A 24,935-nucleotide genomic window follows, 5' to 3' on the forward strand; every position below is an offset into this window, starting at 1 on the left:
CCTCATCCTTTCCTCCTTATACCTATGACAATCAATAATTACATGTTCTACTGTTTCATTAATATTACAGACCTCACACATCCCAGTTTCATGTTTCCCTATTATTTTTAGCGTACTACTTAATCCAGTATGCCCAAATCTCATTCTTGAAATAATGTCCTCTTCCCTTTTATTCCTATTACTTTCTCTCATGTCTCCTACCCTCTTTTGGATGCTGTAATACATTCTCGCTTTTGTTTCCATATTCCACTCCTCTTGCCACTTCTTTCTCATTTCGGCTTTGATTATACTTTTAACTTCCGCCTTACTATATCTTACTACCATATCTATCTCTGCTTTTTTGGTTGCATTTTTTGCATATTTGTCTGCCAATTCATTTCCATCTACTCCTACATGGGCTGGAATCCATATGAATTTTACTATTACCCCCACTCTATTAACTCTGAAAACAGTTTGGGCTATTTCCAACATAATATCCTGTCTTGCTTCTGATTTCATGTTCTTAATACTGGTTAACGCACTGCTTGAATCTGACCCTATTAACGCTTTTATTGGTTTATTATTTTCTACCCACTCAAGGGCTAAGAGAATGGCCAACATTTCTCCTGTAAACACTGACAATTTATCATTTACTCTCTTATTTAACATAACATTAATTTCTGGTATAATGAACGCAGCTCCTACTCTATTATCATCTGTTTTTGATGCATCTGTATATATCTTAGTAAACATAGAATACTTCTCCTCTAGATATCTGCTAACCTGACTCCTGTCAATACTATTCTCTTTTTTCCACTCTAAAAGGTGCAAATCTACCTCTAATTCCCCTAATAGCCAAGGTGGAACATTGGATAATGGCACAGTGGGGCTTACCATCATATTTCCTATCCCTATCTCATTTACAGCATCGCTTATTATCCAACCAAAACTCTTACTCTGTTGCCTTTCCTTTTCTTGACAAGGTTGTATCACCTTCTGAGTCGGGTGTCTTTCCTTATGCCCTTTTAAATTTGCCCAGTACGTTAATGCTATCTGATTTCTTCTAATATCCAATGGCATCTCACTCATTTCCACTTGTAATGCTGCTACTGGGGTTGTTTTAAAAGCACCACAACAGAGTCTCAACGCCTGGCTTTGAATAACATCCAGCTTTTTTAATAATGTTCTCGAAGCAGACTGGTAAACTGTACATCCATAATCAATAACTGCCCTAATTAATCCAATATATACACACATTTACATCATTCATATGCAAGACCGTTTTAACCACTGCGTACTTCCGGTTAAGGAATGTAGGTTTCAAAATAAAAGTTCTTCCCTTTTAAGGAACGTTAAATGCCAAAATAAAAGTTATTTTTTTTATTGGCAAATCGCAAAAAAAAAAAAGTTTGAAACTTACCAACCTTACAACAACGTTAAAAGAAAAAAGAAAAAAAAAAAAAACCTTTAATACAATACTTGTTACAGTTTATGTAAGATGTCTTAAAATACCAACAACGCAAAATACAATCAGATAAAAAGTTCAGCAAGTATTAATGAATAACCATTTCATCATTTAAAAAGCATTTGAGAATCTTTACCAACTTCATTGGCTAGATTCTAAATATTAACAAGTTGAAATGCTCTTCAAGAAAATCTGATTAAGAACATGGTAGAAAATCATTATGGTGACAGCAAATAAAATCACAAAGGAAAAATTAAATGTAGCATGAAATACTGCTGGATATAAATCTCTGAGATTTACCAACTCTTGAAAAAGGGCTTGTAATAATCTTCACTGTTCACTGCAATCACATAAGATATGAAAACATTTAAAAAAGAAAAATTGTCTTCAAACTTGTACAAAAAAAGTAAAAAATAAAATAAACCTTTCTCTTTTTTCCACCGAAACATTATAAAAAGCACTGACTAAAAAAAGCAGTTTTTAAATTGTACTCCCATAAAAACTAAACTCTGATATGGTTTCATATCCCAGTACATCACCGATACATGTAAAAAATAAGGGCCTACAGTGTAATACTGACAACAGAAAAACAGAGAAAATTCACACATAAATCAAGAGTTTTCACAAAAAGACTTGGGGAAGCACAGCTGAGATATTGCAGAGACGGTCACTGTGCACTAACAGCAATTCCAGATCCAGAAAGTGAACAGGAAAAAAAGAAAGGCTCTCTGGAAAATGCATGAATTATATTGCCGAATGTGGTATTAATACCAGTTTCTATCTATCCTTGCTGCCTAGTTTCTCAATAAGGTCCTGAAGGGGTGCCAGCTCTCTGCGATCGATGAGATTGAACTCCTAAAAAGAATAAATCAAAAAACAGTAATTAGTTCAAGAAGAGTCTTGCCCAAACAATTAAGAAATCGTCACTTTGTGAGACAAGTGTGAGCGTTTCTTTTTTTTTTAAATTAGGTACATAAGGTTGTCTTGAGTGTGTGTTATGTGTGATGCATTTCAGGGTTTTGTTCTTCAATATCCTGCCTTTTCAAACTCTAAATAAAACGAACTATTGGATGTGTGTTAAAGGGGGGGTTAAATATGATTTCACTTTTCTAGCTTTACTTAGTGTGTAATGTTGCCGTTTGAACATAAACAACATCTGCAAAGTTACAACACTCAAAGTTCAAAGCAAAGGGAGATATTTGCTTGTAAAGAAATTGTTTTTTAAAGACTACAACAAACGGCTAGTAGGAACTACACAACATTCCTCCCAGGTTAGTGACATCACCAACCCTAGAATTTACATAAACCCCGCCCCCGGAACACGATTTATAGATTATCATGACAGAATATGCTAATCAATGACTAGAAGATAACTACACATAAGCTACATAAATTCATCAACTAACCATTCAGAAATGTTGCTTCTAAATGTTGTCACTTCTTCTTGAGTCTCTCCATCTTTCTGACTTCGGTTTGAACATAAAAGGCTAATTTTTTAATATATTTTCAGTGCGTGTGAGTGCAACCTGTTGTAGCTCCGCCCCCTTTGCCGGGAGCAGCAGCTCATTTGCATTTAAAGGAACAGACACAAAACGGTGCGTTTTTGCTCACCCTCAAAAAGTGACAATTTTAAAGTGGTGGTAAAATGTCATTTTCACAAGATGTAAAATAAGTCTCTGATGTCCCCAGAGTGTGTGTGTGTGAAGTTTTAGCTCAAAATACCCCACAGATATTTTTATATCGCATGTTAAAATTGTCACTTTTTGAGGGTTTGCAAAAACGCACCGTTTTGTGCCTGGCCCTTTAAATGCAAATGAGCTGCTGCACAGGGCGGGGTTTCAAGAGCTTGTGTGTGTGTGTGTGTGTGTGTGTGTGTGTGTGTGTGTGTGTGTGGTTAGCAGCTGCGATTACCTCACGCACACACACTAAAATGACAGAAACTCTTCTGTCTTTTATCTTTAAACGGAGTCAGACAAAGATGGAGAGACTCAAGAAGAAGTGACAACATGTAGAAGCAACAGGACGTCTCTGAATGGTTAGTTGATGAATTTATGTCGCTGATGTGGAGTTATCTATCTTCAATTAGCATATTCTGTCATGATAATCTATAAACCGCTCGTATAGGAACTGTTGTGAGATTCACACAGAGTGACTTTCTATTGCATGTGAAAAGATGGATGCTAAAGTTTGAGCCGACTCAAAAATGTACTCGACTACAACAACTCTTCCTCTTCTCAACATGGACTGCGTGTTTCGGGGGCGGGGCTTATGTAAATATTAGGGTTGATGATGTCACTAACCCGGGAAGAATGTCGTGTAGTTCCTACCAGCCGTTTGTTGTAGTCCTTTTCTTTAAAAGCAAATATCTTCCTTTGCTTTGAACTTTGAGCGTTGTAACGTTGCAGATGTTGTTTATGATCAAACAGCAACATTACACTAACTAAAGTTACAAATGTAAAATAACAAACGGCTGGTAGAAACTACACGACATTCCTCCTGGGTTAGTGACATCACCAACCCTAGAATTTACATAAACCCCGCCCCCAGAACATGATTTATAGATTATCAAGACAGAATATGCTAATCAATGACTAGAAGATAACTACACATAAGCGAGATAAATTCATCAACTAACCATTCAGAAATGTCCTGTTCTTCTACATGAATGTGTAAATTCACACACACACTCTGGGGACATCAGAGACTTATTTTACATCTTGTGAAAAGGGCATTATACCACTCCTTTAATGCACTGACCTGTACAAAGAAGATAAAATGCTTGAAGGAGGTGTTGAGGTGAGCTTCCTCCTGAAGCTGCATGACCGAGTCGAAGTGCTGGTGGTAAATATGAGCATAAACCCGGAACAGACGCTTCAGAATCGTCTTCGCCACGGACATGAAGTTCTTGGGAAACGGCACGCCTGGAAGGAGTAAAGTTCAGTTGAGATGGTCTTTATTTGGGCCGAGACTGTATGAAAAAGGTTGCACTGCAAATGCGGAAGTGGAAGGGATCAAACGAACCGATCTTGGACGGGAAGAGGGTCTCGTCATCCAGCTGGTCCTGAACCCAGGTCATCAGGTAGTCGATGTACTTGGGCGCAGAACACTTGATGGGTTTTTTGATGTTGGTCCCGTCTGCCCAGTGATATTCATACCTATTGATTTATCGGGCAAGACGTAGATTTTTCATACACAAGTTTTTTTTGTATACCAAAAACTTTATACCATATATATATTAAGTGCTGTCAAATCGATTAATTGCATCTAACATAAAAGTTTGTGTGTGTGTGTATATATATATATATACACACACACACACAGGTGAAACTCAAAAAATTTGAATATCGTGCAGAAGGTAATTTATTTCAGTAATTCAACTTAAAAGGTGAAACTAATATATTATATAGACTCATTACATGCAAAGTGAGATATTTCAAGCCTTTATTTGTTATAATTTTGATGATTATGGCTTACAGATTATGAAAACCCCAAATTCAAAATTAGAATATTGTGAAAAGGTTTTCATAGTAAGCCATAATCATCAACATTATAAAAAATAAAGGCTTGAAATATCTCACTTTGCATGTAATGAGTCTATATAATATATTAGTTTCACCTTTTAAGTTAAATTACTGAAATAAATTAACTTTTGCTGTATATTCACATTTTTCGAGTTTCACCTGTATTGTGCGTTGTGTACACACACATATATATAAACACAAACTTTTATGTTAGATGTGATTAATCCCTATTAATTGACTTGACAGTACTAATATATATATATATATATATATTCTGTATAAAAACAGTATTTGTGCCAAGCAATTTAAAAGTGTGCTTCTAATCGTAGATAATTTCCCTTTTTCGCCTTTTGAAACATACCAACCTCATAACAACGTTTAAAAAAATATTTTACTACAATAATTGGTTAAAAACGAACTTAACTAACTTGTATGTGTATATATATATATATATACATATATATATATATATATATATATATATATGGTAACACTTTACAATAAGGTTCATTAGTTAATGTATTAACTAACATTAACTAACCATGAGCAATACATTTGTTACTGTATTTGTTAATCTTTGTTAACATTAGTTAATAGAAATACAGCTGTTCATTGTTTGTTCATGTTAGTTCACTGTGCATTACAAGATTAACATGTTAACAAGATTTGAATAAAGTATTAGTATATGTTGAAATTAACATGAACAAATATTAATAAATGCTGTATACGTGCAGTTCATTATTAGTTCATGTTAACTAATGTAGTTAACTAATGTTAACTAACGAACCTTATTGTAAAGTGTTACCATATATATATATATATATATATATTTATGTTTTAATGAACAAGGCAGCATAATTCTTGTATGCTACCAGTTTTGCAGCCCACTATTAATTTGTTATTTTGTTCAAGGGAAAATACTAAAGCATTGAAGTGACGTGGTATTATTTTACCTGGGTCCTGCAGACATAACAGAGCAACTGATTTCTGTGCAAAACTCAGTGATCGTGCCATAGAGCATGTTGATCTGGTTGAAAAAGTCCACAGCTGAAATAAATGGGTACGGATTAAATGGTATAATCATGATTAAGTTACATTTTCTCAACAATACTTCCATACACACTCACTATTGACTGCAATCCATTCATTGAGGTCTTCTCCCTCCGGTAACATCACAGCCGCTCGGAGATTACCACTTCCTAAAGTGGCCTCTGCATGTTTCAGAAGTTCATACTGGTGAGAGCCTTCTGGGATATTTTTCTTGGGCTTGAATGTCTTTGATGAGCGGTTTCCACTACAAAAATAGCAACAAAATAAGTCACATGTTGCATCAAGTGATACAAATGCAGAGATGTGGTTAAAATTGATTACACAATATGCATCAAGGAACATGAGGGTTAAAACTGAAAAGAAGAACCTTTGTGATTCAAAAAACGCTGAGTCGAAACTTTCATGCTTTTTATACAGAAAATATAAAAAATGTGTACATATTAGGGAATATAATTCATGCCAGGAGTAAAAAAAAGTTTAAAGTGACTTTTTAATAGGGCTGCACTGCACAATATATCGAATTTATCGAAATATCGCAAATGTATATATCGCAAACAGCTTGCAATAAATGGGGTCATGAACAAAAGACAAAAAAATTCTTAGCTTTAATAAGTATCAGGATATATTTAATTCATACAGTGAAAACTAAGCAATGTTTTATTTTTATATTTTATGATTCAGTATCTTTTATTAAATAAACCTAATGTAGGATAACCTGAAACCCTGTGGTTTACACTGATGTTAAAATAACACTTCTTATTTATTTTTTTAATTTCTGCTACAGTAAAACGCTGATGTTCACTTTCTTGTCATAAAAAGAATGTGAAACCAATGTAGGTTATATCATTTTAAATATATTTTAAAGATAATTTAAGTTTATTTTACACACTTTAGGCATTATCGTATCGCATATCGAATATCGCATATCGCATTTTTCTTCAATATCGCACAGCCCTACTTTTTAATATTATCTAAAGCAGTGCCATATTTTTAAACTTCTTTTATATAATGTTCACTGTTATGCTTAGCTTATTTCTTAACATGAATGTGATATTTTCCAAGTAAAATAAAAAGTTGTATGAGAAAAAAAAAAAAAAAACTTTTGGAATCAATGTTATAAAAGGAATATGGCGTCAGACAGATCAATTTGTGTTAATGTCACAGCCTAGAAATGAAGTTAGAGACATATCCAACCCAAACAATCTCGAATATACACATTCAAAGAAAATATGGATCATAGATTGCTAAGCAAAAATTCGCATGAGTCTTCCATATCCAAATTAAAGCAACTTTTCATGCTTGTGTATTGAACAGAGCATATGTTTACGCCATATTCCGAACACAGGAACAGATGTCGACCGGAAATGTTGTTAGTTTTAAAAGTTTTAATGTTATCGGAAATGTTATTTGGTTTATTTTTTACTGGGTGAACTTCCACATTACATCTTATCAGCAATATGCGATTATGAAAAAGAAAGTATAAACAAGTCGCATCGGCTGAATACTTACAACAAGAAACTCATATCCGCTTCTTTTCTTTCCTCTTAAAACTTTTATAAAGCGATACGAATTTCTACTGCGATAAAGTTAATCCTCAAAGGCCTTTAAACACTATTTATAAGTAGGCCTTCTCCTCGAAGTTCGATGTTTCACAGACGAAAGATATAAAGTAGGCGTACGTTAGTAGACAGATTCAGGAAATGTCTACGATTGGTTCCCTTTAAGTGATAAGAAACCATAGAAATAAAACGTTTAAGTTACGTGCTGACTAAGGGAAATCTATCATCTATACGAATCGGATATTGTTACAGTTTTGTTCGGTACTTTTATATACAATTACATAACAATTATTAGTACAACTGTAAGTCAGTCTGCCAAAACGTTATGTTTAAACTGCGCATGCGCACTCGGAGTCAAGGGGCGGTAGTTAGTTTCTCATCGGGGATCATGTAGTGACGCTGTAGCCACGCATAGGGGCATCGGGGTTAAAAACGTACTCTAAATGTTAGTCTGAACACATTTCTGCCTTATTTCCACCTGGTTTGGTTTGGGTCACATACGTACGCTTAGCTGTTTTCAATATTTGACTCTTATTTGTTTATATTAAGCACCATGGCTACACTCCGGGCGTTGCGGAAACTATGCCGGCATTTTCATCATCAGGCATGTAGTTTCCATTTGTCATCTTCAAGGTAAGTGTCCTCTCTCATTCGGTTAAAGAATAAGTTATAGAATAAGAATAAGGGATACGAGTGTCACTGTGTTGATCCGCTCTCGATAAACTGGTTGTCATATAATAACGTTATAAAGCTTTATTAGTTATACCTCATTTGTAATTCTCTCACTATTTCACGTGGTTTATTTGTAAAAGCATGTCACATGAGACTTGCTCTCGATGGTTTGGTTATGTGTTACGTAACAAAAGCCGGTCTAATTGTTCACTTCATCTGCGCGCCCCCGATCAGCGCGCGCGGCTGATGTAATGCCACAAACTGCTTGCATGCAGCCGGCGTCAAGTTTCTAATTTCTCTGCTCATGTGTTGATGATTTGTAGTGATCGTTATGCACGATGGCTCAAATTGAGCACATACCCGTTTTCATTTATGCTCCGCGTCGTCAGTGATTTAGTGGAATTAATTTAGCTGCGCTGACAACATTATACACACGTGATGCATGCGTAAATTGAAGTCACTATGGAATCAAAACTGACCATTATCAGTATTCATCCGTGCACCTTTTTTTAAGTTATGTGCCCTCGTAATCTAAAAAAAAAAAAAAACTTCCACTCTTTTTTTTCCCTTTTTTCTTTTTTAGTCACTTAACGTAATTACGATTTTTTTTTCAAAGGTCCCTTCAGGGGCTCCGTACTTATTTGCGTTTTTTAAATTAATTTATTATTGTATTGCAAAAAAAGGTACATATCACAGGTGACTAATCAAAATATACATAACAATATACAAGAATATAACACGTAAACAGAAAACAATACAATTTAACCAGGGAAAGCTTATTGATCATTACAAGGAGAAAGAGGACCATATGTTGACAGTTTTAATTGCCTTTTTGTTGTAGGAACCAGAAATCAGATTAATATAATGTATAACTTCATGGAGAAAAAGTACAAAATTAGTTTTTTTTTAGCGCTGAATTTACACTTATGAATGTGAATTTTGCCAAAAGAATTAATACATATATGATGAAGTACATCTTATCTTTACTTTGACTTTTATAAAAGCAAAATACAACATTCTTCCACAATAAGACAAAGTCTTTATAAATATGGTCAAGGATGATGAATCTGCTGAAGTTTTGCCAAATGTTCTGGTGTGTGTGAGCAATACCAAAACAGGTATTTTGAGAAGGGTATTCCTGCACAACGGGAGTGGCTGCAGTTTCAGGACCCCAGTTCTAGGACCACAGTTCCAGGACCCTAGTTTAATGTGACAGCGCCACCTACAGAACTGGATCACCAAAAACACAAATTTAACCCCTTTCGCGGCAAAGATCACATTGTTGATCACAACAGATTGTTGTTCAACATTCATTACTCGTTAAAACATCACACTCTTAATTTTTTTTATCTGGACAAACTGAGCATCATTAGAAAGATTTAAGACTCGATAGTGTTTATGATAAAACTCAAACAGCGAACACAGAGATCTGGGTCTCCTCTTCCTGATTTGCGTCAGTAATGTACGCAAGTCTCATTCGCTGTACAGCTGTCAATCATCTCACGTGGTTCAACGTGTCGTGACAGTAGGCTAATCTTGCCCTTCTGCATGACGCGGTCCTGTTATCCGTGATAACAAAGCTAAGACACATCTCTTCACCTGAAACAAGAAGCTAATAAATGCACGATTTCGAGTATATGTGGTTTGTGTGTGATTTTCGTGCGATTTTGGGTATTTTCATATGAATTAAGAATGTTTACAGTATTGCCAAGCAAGGTGTAGCCATTAGCTGCATATAAATTGCTTTATTATACCATATTTCAACATCTTTTTTTTACTTAAAACCATTTTAAACCGCGACCGGAATATGGTACAAATACTCGATGGTGGTTTAAAGTGAGCTTTAAGTAACGTTAAAAGTTTAATATTAATCTTTTAAATTGTGTCGTGTAGCTTGATGCTACTTGCTCTAACTTTAATCCACCTGCTGCAGGAGCTTTTCTATTCCATAATCTTATTTGTTAAATATATATATTTTATTCTAATGAGACTTAGGATCAAGGTGGATCTTGATACTATGTACAAACTAAACCACCTGGATCCTAGAACTGCAGTCCTGAAACAGCAGCCGCCGCTATATCATCCAGTTCGGTAGGTGGCGCTGTCACAAAAAAACTAGGGTCCTAAAACTGCGGTCCTAAAACTGCAGCCTCCGGTTGTGCAGGAACATACTACTGGGTATTTTGGGAGGTGCAAAACAGTTTCACAAAAATAACAGTTTGTATTGATGTCTCTTTTAACTTTAACCATGTAGTGATTAGCAGGGTAATATCTGTAAACTTCCACTCTTGCTAGGACATCTCATGTCTGATGATGACGTGTTCAGTGGCGCGTGGGCGGGACAACCTGTCACTCACATGAGGTCCACCAATAGCAAACCACAGTGATCCAAGTCCCGCCTACATTGTTTGAAAAGACTTAGCATGCCAACTTTCAAAGTGTTTTCTGTGTAAAATAAAGTGGTTTAAAAAAAAGTAGTATTTATATTGTGTTTTAATGATGTCTTTTGTTACCAGTCCAGAGTCAGACTAAGAAAAAGCTAGCGAAAACAACTCAATCTCGAGTACCGGTAATCAACTTTTATGTCGATCACAAGAAAATAAATTTGTGATCATGGGAAAGGCAAAAATTTTTCCAAAAAAAACCCCAATTTGTGGATTCTGAAATCTTCCATAGTTAACGGTTGTCGTTCGGGTTAAAGATCAGCCATTTAAAGTTTATATTTACGGCATTTGGCAGATTGTCTTCATCAAAATCGACATAGATTTCAAAGTATGCATTTGAGCAGTTCACACATTATCCAGGACTCCATGTCTATCGCTCTTCACACAGTTTGACTTCTGATTAAAAATATGCCTTATCAAAGCATCATGTATAACTGTGCCGAGCAGATTTACAGCCGAACTGACACAAACGTGCAACTAACTGATCAATCGAAACTTTTGTCACATCGCATCAATAAAGGTTGTCACAGTGAGGGAGGAATAGTAAGATATCTTCACATATTATGCCTTATGTATACTAATTATTTAAAAAAATATGTATTTTTGTTGCTATTGGATCAAGGCTCCTACATTTTAACAATTTAGACGTCTCTCTTTACAAATGATGCAGGAATGCTCTGCCATTCTTCAATGTTATCTTCAGTTATTGTCCGTATGTCTTTATTTAGACAGGCGTCTGTCACACAGAGCTTATCTTTAGGCCACAGCTGTGACTCCCGCGTCAATCGCTGGTTTCATGTGTTTGAGGATATTGTATGAACAGATACATTGGTAACACTTTACAATAAGGTTCGTTTGTTAACATTAGTAGGGTTGCATAACGATTTGCAGTTTGCAGAATAAAAGTTTTTGTTTATATATGCGTGTTTACTGTGTATAATAATAATTATGTATATATAAATACACAAACATGCATGTATAATTTTAAGAAAAAAATCAATCTATATATTAAGTATTTATAATTATATATAATATAAATTATATTTAAATATAAAAATGTAGATAAAAATGTCAAAAATATATGCATGTGTGTGTATTTATAAATACATAATTATTTTACACAGTACACACAGATATATGATGTAAACAAAAACGTTTATTCTGCAAACGATTAGTTGCGATTAATCGTTATGCAGCCCTAAACATTAGTTAACTACATTAGTTAACATGAGCTAATAATGAACTGCACGTATACAGCATTCATTAATCTTTAATGTTAATTTTATGTACTAATACTTTATTCAAATCTAGTTAACATTAGTTAATGCACTGTGAACTAACATTGAACGGCTGTATTTTTATTAACTAGCATTAGCAAAGATGAACAAATACAGTAACAGATGTATTGCTCATGGTTTGTTCGTGTTAGCTAACACATTAGCCTAACTAATGAACCTTATTGTAAAGTGTTCCTGATAAATTTCACCTGAAAAAAAAAAAAAAAGGTGTTCAGATCAGAAGCAAAATTGTAGTTTTTTGCTGTGAAATTTTGCCGTCCTTCAATCCTTGACCTTTTATTTTCCAGACAAGATGCCGTGATCATCTCGGGCCGAAAACTGGCCCGTCAGATCCGCAGCGAGGCGCGTGCCGATGTGGAGGACTGGGTTTCCGCTGGGAACCGAAGACCTCACCTGAGCGTCGTGTTAGTGGGAGACAATCCAGCCAGCCACTCGTACGTGCTCAACAAGACCCGAGCGGCAGCAGAAGTGGGTAAGATACGCTTGATCTGCTCACATCAAACTTTAATAAACTGGGACGTATCGACCAGACAAGGTTGTCGTCAGGCACAATCAAATATCAGGGGATTTTGGGGGCTGTTTAGTTTACACAACACCGTTTTCAACTTAAGAGTGACATTTTTTTATGCGTTTTGGCCGTTCATTTAAACCAGGGGTTCCCAAACTTTTCAATGACAAGGCCCCCCAAATACCACTGGGTTCTGGCCAAGGCCCCCCTTTTGCAGGATGTGTTATTGAACCCATCGACAATACTACGGCAAATGTAGAAATTAATAAAACATCTGTTAACATCAGATTATGTGATGGTGTCTGATACCAGCCCATCAGAAAGATTATAGAAATGACCTGATGACAATTTTCTAGGCCGATCCCGATTTCTCAGTGAGTTTGACCCGCCGATACAGATTTTAGCCGATTCCGATTTCATTTTTCTAACCACTTTACAGCACACACAAATATTTTTTATTTTTTTTATAAAACACCATATACTTTTACCCAAACTGAATAATAAAAACACGTTTAAATGGGTAAATTTCATAAATGTATCTATATATTTTCTTTTCTGACATAGCCTACTCCAGTTCTTGTTAAAACACACTAGACATGCAAATAATGTGCGTTTTAAACTCAAACTAAACTCAAATAATGCACAGTGTTTTTTTACAATATTGTTCTCTTTATAATGTTATGTAATATGACAGTCCTCCCAATAGTTATTAGTCGTGCAGTGCCGTTTGAGCTGCGCGCGCTGAAGCTGATCACGCGCACTACAGCGTTCATTCAAGGCATGCATCCAATATAAGATAAATCAGATATAGATAGGCGGATATCCCGGATGGGAGCGGCGCGGTTGACATTCATTTTCGGCTGGCTTTTTTATTTCGGCCCGAAACCGATAATGCCATTTTCGGCCGAAATTTTTGGCGACCGAAATTTTGGTGCACCCCTAAAATCATATTTATTTTGTCCATCAAAAGTGTGCTTTCACTTTAATTAAGCGTGAGCAGCGCAGCAAAACCCCCGCTTCTCTGCTGCTCACGCTTGCGTGTGAAACGGCCGTAATTCACGAGGTTTCCTACATGTGCGTTCCGTGTGCACGTGTGATGCTGATGTTGCGCGATGTTAATCATGCGGCGCCCGAGTGCATTTGACCGGCATAAAATTGGCATATATGTCAGACTGACCAGCCGGTCGCCTAATCTAGAAACATCTTTAAAACATTTTCAGACCTTTTTTTCTAAAATAATTGAATGGATGCTATCTTTTGAACTCTTGGCATGAAAACAAACTGAGGTTTCTATCATTCTTTCATGATTTTTCATGTTCATCACTATTTCAAAATAAAGGTCTGAACGCGCCTTAGGAGTTTGAAAATATTCTTGTTGCAAATTGATAAATTACGGCTCCTCTGTAATGTATTTAGAAAATCAGTCACGAAATATGTAAACTAGAGATTGCAAGCTTTCAAATGATATATAGTTAGTCAAGATTAATTTAGGTTTATTATAGGATATATTATTTTAAATATGTAATGGCGATGCCAATATAAGGGGTTAATGCTTCTTTTAATGGATTAATGAGAACGGATTGCGTCTGAAGAGCAGCTGTGAGTCTTGCTGAACTCAGTATGTCTATGTAAGCGATGAGTGTCACTTTCTGCTGTCGGCTGAATACAGTGTGCAAATCTATTTTGAGTGTACATATGACTCCTTACAGTCCTCACGCTGGTGAGGGGTCTTACATTGGTCCCCATAGGCATTAGTACATTCGCATTTCCTCACAAATGCACGTTTTCTTCAGTGTTTTTTTGTTTTGTTTTAAGGCTGGAATATCCTACATAACTTTTCAACTCTTTACAGATTTTAAAACACTAGACATCATACACTTGCAACTATGTGCATCATGAACTAAAGACAGACTTTTAAAGGTAGGGTAGGTAGGATTTATATAAAAACTTTTTACCAAATTTGATTAAACTTTCTATATATATCAATGCATAATTAAAATGTAAGTACTCTGATAAAAAGAGTATAAAAATCGAGTGACTCTAGACCGTTTAATCTTCATTAAACACAGCTCATTATTTCCATTCGGGACGAATCACAGGATTGGCTTGCGCGACTGTCACTCTCCGTCGCCATGACTACCGCCGTTATTACTGGCTCTGCCCACGTGCGCGCAGTCGCGCACCCGTTTTTAGGTGGGAGTGAATGGAATTAATGAGCTGTGTTTAATGAAGATTAAACGGTCTAGAGTCACTCGATTTGTATACTCTTTTTATCAGAGTACTTACATTTTAATTATGCATTGGTATATAAAGACAGTTTAAACAAATTTGAATAAAAGTTTTTTTTAGACAATTCTGACCTACCCTACCTTTAAGTCATTAAACACAACAGTCATGCAGAAACATGATGATAGGAGAAGTGCAGAAAATGAAAACAATATCGCTGTGTCCGAAATCGAAAATGAAAAGGTGAAACTAATATATTATATAGACTCATTACATGCAAAGTGAGATATTTCAAGCCTTTATTTGTTATAATTTTGATGATTATGGCTTACAGCTTATGAAAACCCCAAATTCAAAATTAGAATATTGTGAAAAGGTTTTCATAACCAGCATTCGTTTTATTAATATTTTGAATTCGCTTTTATTTTTAGGTTTTTAGTTTGCATGTTCATTTTAGTAAAATGTTTTAGTAATTCTGTTATGTGCTTTTATATATATATATATATAGGTTTGATTTTAGTTTCAGTTTGATCTATTTCCAGTAATTCATTTAATTGCTCCAACTTAAACTTATTTCAGTTTACTGCCAAAGGCAACATTTCTAATTTTCATTTAGTGTACTTTTTCTATTTATTTTTTTACAATTTAATTTTTTCAGCTTTATTTAAATTAACATTAATGTGTTTAATACTTACTATAGCTGCACGATAATGGATACATTGAGGATTAAGATTTTTTTGGTTTAAAAAAGAGATCACGATTCTTCCACGAAAAGGTTTCCATAAGCTGTAAGCCATAATCATCAAAATTATGGTTCAAACTGAATCATATCAAAATTATCACATCAAATCAAAATTATAACAAATAAAGGCTTGAAATATCTCACTTTGCATGTAATGAGTCTATATAATATATTAGTTTCACCTTTTAAGGTGAATTACTGAAATAAATGAACTTTTGCACCACATTCAAATTTTTCGAGTTGCACCTGTAATACTAAATAGAACATACTTTTTTTTTTTTTTTTGTAAATTTAAATTTAGTACCTATTCAGACAGCACACAATTTCGGGCGCGAAATTGAATGTGTCTAAAATCAGCTCAAAATATCCAGCAAGTTTGATTTCCTTCAACTGGATGAAATTATAGTCTAAAGCTAAAATAAATCAGTGTCTGTCTTTCATTACACGTGAAATGTGCTAACTGGGACTGTCCAAAATCTGCAGGCCTTGTCAAGTCACCTTTATTTATACAGCACTTTTTACAATACAGATCAAAAGCAGCTTCACAGTGATAACATGAAAATAATACAACAAAGTTTGTTTCTAGAAGAAAATTGCATCATCGTCATCATCCACCTTAAAGGGGTGATGATGAACTGAGAAATCAAATTTTCCTTGAGCTTTTGACATATAAGAGGTCATCATACTAGAATATCCTGTAAGTTTCAGGACTGAAAACTTCCTTGTTAGTCCAATAAAATCTTTTATTGACACCAGGCCCAGCGAACGACATGTTTTCCAAAGTGGGGGTCTATGATGTCACAGGGTCTCAAACCCCGCCTCCGCAGAAGAAGATCGACGCCTACTTCAACACCGCCTGTTTAGCCCCGCCCACCGATGCGCGCATTACATGAAACTCATTATAATATGCAAAACTGTTATCCAATCATAGCAGTGGGTCTTCAAGTCTTCAACTTGCCCATAAAAACCGAGCGTTTCAGGAGCTAGACTCAAAACCAGGGTAGAAAATACTCTATTACTTATTCATTTTATAGTTTTGTTTTTGAATGTAAAAACCAAGCGAACGTCATAAGTTGCCCTCCGACAACAATTGTTATTTTTTTTAAAGCCAGTTCATGACCTCTTAAAGGCAGATCAATAATATTGTTGAATATTAAATGTCCACAACTAAGCAAGCCAAAATCTGCAGGTCTTGTCTGAGGTTTGGCAACTAGAGTCCAGGCATAAACGTGTAATCCAGCCTTTTGTCTCGATCTTTGCATTACATTATATTGAATCCCTGTTCTGTTTTATTCTCTGTAGGCATTAGTAGCGAGACCATCTTGAAGCCGTCGTGTATCAGTGAGGAGGAGCTACTCGACCTGATCAAGAATCTCAACTCTGATCACAGAGTCGATGGTCTGTTGGTGCAGCTGCCACTTCCCGGTAAGAGAACGGTCCTCACCGCCCATAACCGGCGCTCATTTGAGTTTTATTCATATTTTGTATTCGCTTTTATTTGTAGGTTTTTCATTTTAATGTTCATTTTAGTTACTTTTTTGTTGTTGTAATTCTGTGTTATGTGCTTTAAAAAATATATATATATATATTGCTATTTAGGTTTGATTTCAGTTTTAGTTTGATGTATTTCCAGTAATTAATTTCATTGCTCCAACTTAAACTTATTTCAGTTTACTGCCAAGGCAACACTTCTCATTTTCATTTTTCTTTTTCAGCTTTATTTCAATTACCGGTAACAGAAATGTCTTTAATACTTATAGGTATAGCTGCATGATTATGGATACATTGAGGATTAAACATTAATTAAACAAAAATTATTTGGTTTCAAAAAGAGATCACGATTCTTCCACAATTCTGATTATATGTGATTTACTACAGATTCTGACACAATGTTAATTGCTGCAGTCTATTTAAAACATTTAATTAATTTAAATAATTTTTAAAAATTGGTTTGAATGAATGATTCAATGAATTCAATGATTCACTTGTTTCATTACTGGATGAATTAGTGTTTTTGAACAAATCTCTTGAGTGAATGATTCAATTACTAATTTCTTTAACAGTCACTTGTCGCCACCTACTGGCGTAACAATGTAATCGACACAATCATTATTTGAAGCGTCAGGTTTTGTGGAAAAGGTGATTTACTCTATTTTAAATACTACCGTAGACATTAGTTTAGATCCAATCTATAAACTTTTATCCCAGTTGTTCTGTGATAATTTGAATTATTTTATAATGATACTGTGTGTTTGAAAAGACTGTTTCACATCTAAACATGACATCTGCTCTCTCTGGGTCAGAACACAGATCTGAATGTTCACTGTGATCGGACTTGTCAAGCGTTTAATAGACAGAACCGAATCACTGTCATTTACGATTAAGATCACATGGGTGTTTGAATCCAGATTGCGATCTTTTAAGTATTAATCGTGCCGCTCTACTTTTGGTTTTAGATAATGATAATAACCCAACAAGAGTTGATGTGCCTCTTTAGTTGTTGGTTATTGGACCGCTTACATTATCAGTGCTGTGAAATAATTGCATTAGGCTGAATGGTGACTTAATGGTAATTTCAAACCAGTTTTGATTTTATTTTATTTTATAAAAAGGACATAAATGCTTTATCCAGACTACATTTTTTAAAATGGTTCCCTCTCTTACACAGATCACATTGACGAGCGACTGGTGTGTAATGCCGTCTGCCCAGGAAAAGATGTTGATGGTTTCCATGTGGTCAATGTTGGTCGCATGTGCCTGGACCAGACCACTATGTTGCCGGCCACTCCCTGGGGAGTTTGGGAGATTATAAAACGGACAGGTGAGAAACACATTATTGATCGCACAGCATAATTTAATCACCAGCAGCTTTTAGACATTGTAGAAAAGAAATAACTTTCTTTATCAAGCCGTACATTTTTACCCTAAGTAATAATATAAAGGGACATGATGGGAGGAAAAATTATCCCCTGAAAAACTTTGCATTTTCTTGCAAAAAGCACACAACTTTTGCAAGCAAACTCAAAAACATTGACACATATTTAGACATAGTGACTCTCGTGCTGTGTTTGCATACTTTACCACAGCTGAAGTGAAATACATGCAATATGTGTCAAATACAGACATTTTCATTCAGTACTTTATGCAGTGCTTAAAGGGGTGGTTGATTATGATTTCACTTTTCTAACACGATTTATAGATTATCATGACAGAATATGCTAATCAGTGACTAGAAGATAACTACACATAAATTCATCAACTAACCATTCAGAAATGTTGTCTACATGTTGTCACTTCTTTTTGAGTCTCTCCATCTTTGTTTGAAAATAAAAGGCTAAAAGTTTTTGAAATTTTCAGTGTGTGTGTGTGTGTGAGGTAATCCAAGCTGCTAAGAACAAGCTTTTGAAGCTCCGCCCTCTGTGCCGGGAGCAGCAGCTCATTTGCATTTAAAGGGACAGACACAAAATGGTGTGTTTTCGCTCACCCTCAAAAAGTGACAACTTTAACATGCTATATAAAAATATCTCTGGGGTATTTTGAGCTAAAACTTCACACACACACACTGGGGACTTAAGAGATATATTTTACATCTTGTGAAAAGGGCATTATACCACCCCTTTAATACAGCGTCTGTTTGTTCAACATAAGCCTATACTATCAATAAAGTTGGGTCTACTTTTTTAAATCCGTTTTATTTTGATAAACATGAAACAATATAGCATCGCGACTAAATGAAAAGAGATTTTACTGTTAAAAAAAATAGATTTTCGAGCATTAGTTGAATTCCAGGTGTGAGAAAAAAACACGAAACGCACGTGATATTGTTGGATTCGGCCAATCGTGAAACAGCGGTGTCGTCAGTAGCGCTCATGCAGCCGCTCTTGAGAGTCCTGCTGCTCTCGAATCGCTCTTGCGGTACTTTGATGGCACACGTCACAGTCACATCGGCGTGAAGTCTAACAAGCCTTATGCAACACAGGCCACTCCCCCTCATGAGTGGACACGCCCCTTGCTGCTGATTGGCTACAAGTGAGTTTTGCTGCTCGGTCCAATCCACTTACAACAGCGTTTCTCAGAAATCGCTTTCTGCACCTTTAACATAGAACGGTGATTAAACTGACCGGACCTTGCTGTGTATTAAAGGCGTGGTTGATTATGGTTTCACTTTTCTAACTGTAGTTAGTGTGTAATGTTGCTGTTTGATCATAAACAACATCTGCAAAATTACAACGCTCAAAGTTCAAAGGAAGATATTTTCTTTTAAAGAAATTGCTTTTTAAGGACTACAACAAACGTCTGGTGGGAACTACACGACATTCCTCCCGGGTTAGTGACATCACCAACCCTAAAATTTACATAAACCCCGCCCCCTGAACACGATTTCTAGGTTGTCATGACAGAATATGCTAATCAATACACACTCTGGGGACATCTAAGACTTATTTTACATCTTGTGACAGGGCATTATACCTCCCCTTTAAACAGTTTGAACAGCAAATATTCAGGCATGACAAACATGGTATTAAATGTCAGTTGTTATTGGATGCAAATTGATCCTGGCTGTGATTTCTTGTTAACTGGATCTTTTTTCTCGTAGGCATAGAGACGCTGGGTAAGAATGTGTTGGTGGCCGGTCGCTCCAAGAACGTTGGGATGCCCATCGCAATGCTGTTGCACACAGACGGAAAGCACGAACGCCCGGGAGGTGAGAAAATAAAGCCAAAGCTTGTGCACTTCTGATGAGGTTTGGTTATGAATTAATATAATTGGCTGTTTTGTTTCAGGTGATGCCACCGTGACCATCTCCCACCGCTACACTCCCAGAGAACAGCTCCGTCAGCACACGAAAATCGCGGACATCATTGTTGCTGCTGCAGGTACGAATTTCAATTTGCAAATGAAATTAATCTTAAAGGGCTGGTTGAATATGATTTTACATTTCTAACTTTAGTTAGTGTGTAATGTTGCTGTTTGATCATAAACAACATCTGCAAAGTCACAACGCTCAAAAGTTCAAAGCAAAGGGAGATATTTACTTTTAAAGAAAAGGACTTCAACAAACGGCTGGTAGAGACTACACGAAATTCCTCCCGGGTTAGTGACATCACCAACCCTAAAATTTACATAAACCCCGCTCCCTGGACACGATTTATAGATTATCAAGACAGAATATGCTAATCAATGACTAGAAGATAACTACACATAAGCTGCATAAATTCGTCAACTAACCATTCAGAAATGTCCTGTTGCTTCTACATGTTGTCACTTCTTCTCGAGTCTCTCCATTATTGTCTGACCCCGGTTTAAACATAAAAGGCTAAAAGTTTTTGAAGATTTCAGTGCATGTGTGTGTGAGGTAAAAGGACACAAGCTCTTGAAGCTCCTCCCCTTGTGCCGGGAGCAGCAGCTCATTTGCATTTAAAGGGACAGACACAAAAATGGTGTGTTTTCGCTCACCCTCAAAAAGTGACAATTTTAACATGCTATATAAAAATATCTGTGGGGTATTTTGAGCTAAAACTTCACACACACACTCTGGGGATATTCAGAGACTTATTTCACATCTTGTGAAACATTATACCACCCCTTTAATGCATGTTTACCGCCTCGTATTTCTGTGTGGTGCTCACAGAGACCCAGACTGACGAACGCCATTATCTCCTTCAGGTATTCCTAACCTCATCACTGCTGATATGATAAAGGAGGGCGCAGCTGTTATAGATGTTGGTATCAACAGAATATTGGACCCCTTGACTGGGAAAAACAGACTTGTTGGTGATGTGGACTTTGAAGGTAAGAAGGAAACGTTGTGTGGTTTTCTGTAGTTGGGAAAATAATAGGCTAAATGCCTTTCAGACTTTCTCAGTTAATTTAATATTTGTGCTTGCAAGGCAACAGTAGTGATTCTAAACTGTAAATATCTTATAATATCAGTCTTGGGTGAATTATTATTATTATTTAGGGCTGTCAAAAGATTAATCGTGATTAATCACATCCAAAATAAAAGTTTGTGTTTACATAATATATGTGTGTATACTGTGTAGAATTATGATGTATAAATACACACACATTCATGTATATATTTAAGGAATAATTGCATTTATATACTGTATATACATTTATATAATTTATATTATATATAAATATTTTATATATAAATATAACCAATTTTTCTTAAATATATACATGGTTGTGTGTGTTTTTATATATATAAATAATTATACACAGTACACACACATATATTATGTAAACACAAACTTTATTTTGGATGTGATTAATCACGATTAATCTTTTGACAGCCCTATTATTATTATTATATATATATATAAAAAAATTTTTTTTTACATTCATCTTTCTTTAGTGTGTAATGTTGCCGTTTGAGCATTAAAAGGCTCTGCAAAGCTCCAGTTCTTCTCTATATCAGTGTCAGTGTTTCTGAACTCCTGAAACGCCTCCATTGTAGTCTTGAGTTTCTTCCGGGAACACGTCACAATATTCCTCATTTAAATAATTCATACGCAGAATAAAGGGGCGGGGCCTGGTTGAGTTAGTTAGTAGTGTGTTAAACTGGCGGTTATGGTAAGTGGCGGGACATTTCCCAAACACACTCGAAGCGCTCGACCAATCACAACACACTGATCCAGCCGACCAATCAGAGCACAGTGTGCTTTTCAGAAGGGGCTTCATAGAGACAGGAAGTAAACAGAGCGTTACTGAAAGACTTGGAAGAGAGGAGCCGCAACAATGGAGAATATGGGGAAAATGATCAACATTTAAGCAGGAAAACCTATTCTAGTAGAGCCAAAAAACAATATCACGACTTAGTAAAAGGGAATAATAGATCCTCTTTAAGGAGAGACTACAGAGAGACTACAGCCAGTAGTAGGAGCGAGTGCCGCATGTTTCCAACCCGCCCATTAAAGGAGAACTCCGGTGCAAAATTAACCTTTGGTCTAATTACACATTGTTACCTAGTCAACCGTTATCTGAGATTTGTTTTCATGATTATCGAATGTAAATAGTTTTATCTCTAAAAACAGTTTAGCCTATGACGCTAGTATAACGCTAGTATATGGGGCGTAGAGTAATGACAAATAAAAATCGCTTGTTAATACCACTAACAAGGCTCAAAATAGCCCCACACTAACACGGTAGCATAATGAAGGTCCCTACCTTCAAACCGAAGCATTGAGAACTTTGACAGTGTCCAGACAGTTTAATAAGAAGATATTTTATACATACAGTCAACTTCACGTATATAAGCAGAATCCATCTTGGAAAAACAGACTCTATCAATCGATCTACGAACCACCGATCCAAATGCGCTGAACTGTGTAGAATCTCATATGGTCCAGCGCATTTGGATCGGTGGTTCGTAGATCGATGCTTTGGTTTGCATGTAGGGACCCTCATTATGCTACCGTGTTAGTGTGGGGCTATTTTGAGCCTTGTTAGTGGTATTAACAAGCGATTTTTATTTGTCATTACTCTACGCCCCATATACTAGCGTTATACTAGCGTTATAGGCTAAACTGTTTTTAGAGATAAAACTATTTACATTCGATAATCATGAAAACAAATCTCAGATAACGGTTGACTAGGTAACAATGTGTAATTAGACCAAAGGTTCATTTTGCACCGGAGTTCTCCTTTAATACTTAATTTAATCTAATCTGCTAGTATTTAAATTAATTTATCAACTAAATCATCACAGAGACTCACGATAAAACGGCGTCTTTTCAGTTTTGAGTCGACTAGTAGCCTAGTTGAATCATTTCTTGCGATACTGTAACCGGTAGGCGTGGCCTCGTAGGGCAGCGAAGCAAGTGCATTCTGGGAGTTGTTGTCTTTCATCCACATGAGCCAAAAATAAATTTTCTGGCTTTTCTCAGTCTAGAAGGCACCAACTTCTAAAATTATTTCACATTTCTACTACATAAATGACCCAATTTAAATACACATCGTTCAGTGGACAAATATCCCTTTAAATCTATCGATATAGCAATATAACCTCCTTTTACTAAGCAAAACCTATATTTTTTGATGTGTTGATTCTTGTGAACAGGTAAAAATAAACGACACTAAGTTAAATCATGACAATACTTCTGCAGCAGAAGCTAAACTAAAACTTTAGCTTTTTTGTAATTGAATTGTTAGCATTCATCATGTTTAGCATCTCCGTTCTTCTTCTAAATGTATTTTAATCAAGGCATAAGTTAACGGGACAACATGAAGAGGGGTGTTTAACTCTTCTTCTGTTGTGTTCTCCTACTTGTCTGTAGATCTGAGCTTTCTGACATGACTTGTAATTTGTCTCCACAGGTGTTCGAAAGAAGGCCAGCTTCATCACTCCAGTTCCCGGCGGTGTTGGACCAATGACTGTAGCCATGCTGATGAAAAATACCATCAAGGCAGCAAAAAACGTGATTTTAACCCCCCCTCAGCGTGTGCGGATGGTAGCGTCCTCATAACATCCTCAGTCTCGGCTCGCGTCACATTCCACACTCACACTTTGTTATTGAGGATCTCCACGTGGAAAGGCAATTTCTTTAAATGCTATTTTTGTTTAGATATACATATATATATTCAAGGGTTTGAGAAAATGAATGTGCTTTTTCATTCAGATATTTTAAACAAAATATATATTATTAAGTGTATTTTTTAGTTTTTTTTAGTTACATCGCCATGCATTAGACAAGTTTCAACTTTTGTTTACACACTGTTACAGTTTTGCTTTTTGCTTTTTTCTGCATTTTGTATGTTTATGTAATAGGATATTGCCAGATGTTTTGAAGCATATTTATTAATGAGAAACGCATAAGAAATGTTCTAGTACAACTGCAGTCAGTGAGTGGCAAGACAGTGTTGTTGCATTCACCTTTAGGTTTCTGCAGCACAGATGTGAATGTGTTGAAAGAGTCACATGGTCAATAGTTGTGAGTCAGCATGAAAGATAACTGACCAAATGACCTTTGCAATGATGGTTTATTCCTCAGGGAATATTTGTGATTGATTTGACTGACCCATCACTACTTTTTTTATTTTATTTATTCCCCTCTTATCTCGCCTTTGTGAGATCAGAACGTATTTACTCTTAGGGAGATTGAAAGAAAATTCAACTAAATTTTGTAAAAGTTTGATGATGTTTTGCATACTAACATGTAATGCCTTCCAGACATGAAATTAAAAGCATCATATGCAACCTAATGTTTTATTTGAATCATATTAGCCTGTTTGTATTTTAATCCCTTACGTGTTTTGTTAAAACGTATGAACTAGTATGATTGTGTTCTAACTTCTAATATGATTATGGAGTTTATTGATGATAATATTCACGTAGTTCATGGTAATAGCAACACAAAGACTATAGGAATAACTCCGAGGGCATGTATGAACTGATAACATGTACCTTAAATGCAACACGAGTCACTTTGGATAAATCCATCAGCCAAATCCATTTACAAACGTAAA

At 35.7% G+C, this 24,935-nt stretch overlaps 2 protein-coding genes across 3 annotated transcripts; one reads left to right on the plus strand and one right to left on the minus strand.

Moving 5' to 3' along the window:
• Positions 1-1,723: 1,723 nt before the first annotated feature.
• Positions 1,724-7,981, minus strand: mob1a (MOB kinase activator 1A). The gene is made up of 6 exons (XM_079606460.1): positions 7,525-7,981; positions 6,093-6,259; positions 5,919-6,012; positions 4,466-4,599; positions 4,202-4,365; positions 1,724-2,299 (listed from the first exon to the last, which is right to left on the minus strand). Exons 1-6 carry the CDS (start codon positions 7,536-7,538, stop codon positions 2,222-2,224), a joined length of 651 nt encoding a protein of 216 aa, XP_079462586.1. The 5' UTR covers positions 7,539-7,981; the 3' UTR covers positions 1,724-2,221.
• On the plus strand, positions 7,925-24,666 carry mthfd2 (methylenetetrahydrofolate dehydrogenase (NADP+ dependent) 2, methenyltetrahydrofolate cyclohydrolase). 2 transcript variants are annotated; one of them, XM_079606448.1, is made up of 9 exons: positions 7,925-8,019; positions 8,124-8,207; positions 12,276-12,460; positions 16,767-16,889; positions 18,133-18,285; positions 20,062-20,169; positions 20,249-20,341; positions 21,132-21,257; positions 23,787-24,666. In XM_079606448.1, exons 2-9 carry the CDS (start codon positions 8,128-8,130, stop codon positions 23,933-23,935), a joined length of 1,017 nt encoding a protein of 338 aa, XP_079462574.1. In that variant the 5' UTR covers positions 7,925-8,019; positions 8,124-8,127; the 3' UTR covers positions 23,936-24,666. The 2 variants fall into 2 exon arrangements, with proteins under 2 accessions (XP_079462574.1, XP_079462573.1); XM_079606447.1 differs by having other exon boundaries at positions 7,931-8,207.
• Positions 24,667-24,935: the final 269 nt, after the last annotated feature.

The sequence above is a fragment of the Phoxinus phoxinus genome, assembly GCF_949152265.1.
Source record: "Phoxinus phoxinus genome assembly, chromosome: 3".
Lineage (NCBI taxonomy): Eukaryota > Metazoa > Chordata > Actinopteri > Cypriniformes > Leuciscidae > Phoxinus > Phoxinus phoxinus.

Coding starts and splice junctions, on each gene's coding strand:
- mob1a (XM_079606460.1), bottom strand. Junction 6,013..6,092: donor TGAATGGATTGCAGTCAATA/GTGAGTGTGTAT, acceptor CATTTATTTCAG/CTGTGGACTTTTTCAACCAG. Junction 4,366..4,465: donor CCTCTTCCCGTCCAAGATCG/GTTCGTTTGATC, acceptor TACTCCTTCCAG/GCGTGCCGTTTCCCAAGAAC.
- mthfd2 (XM_079606448.1), top strand. CDS start 8,128: ATGGCTACACTCCGGGCGTTGCGGAAACTATGCCGGCATTTTCATCAT. Junction 18,286..20,061: donor GGAGATTATAAAACGGACAG/GTGAGAAACACA, acceptor TTTTTCTCGTAG/GCATAGAGACGCTGGGTAAG. Junction 20,342..21,131: donor CATCATTGTTGCTGCTGCAG/GTACGAATTTCA, acceptor TATCTCCTTCAG/GTATTCCTAACCTCATCACT.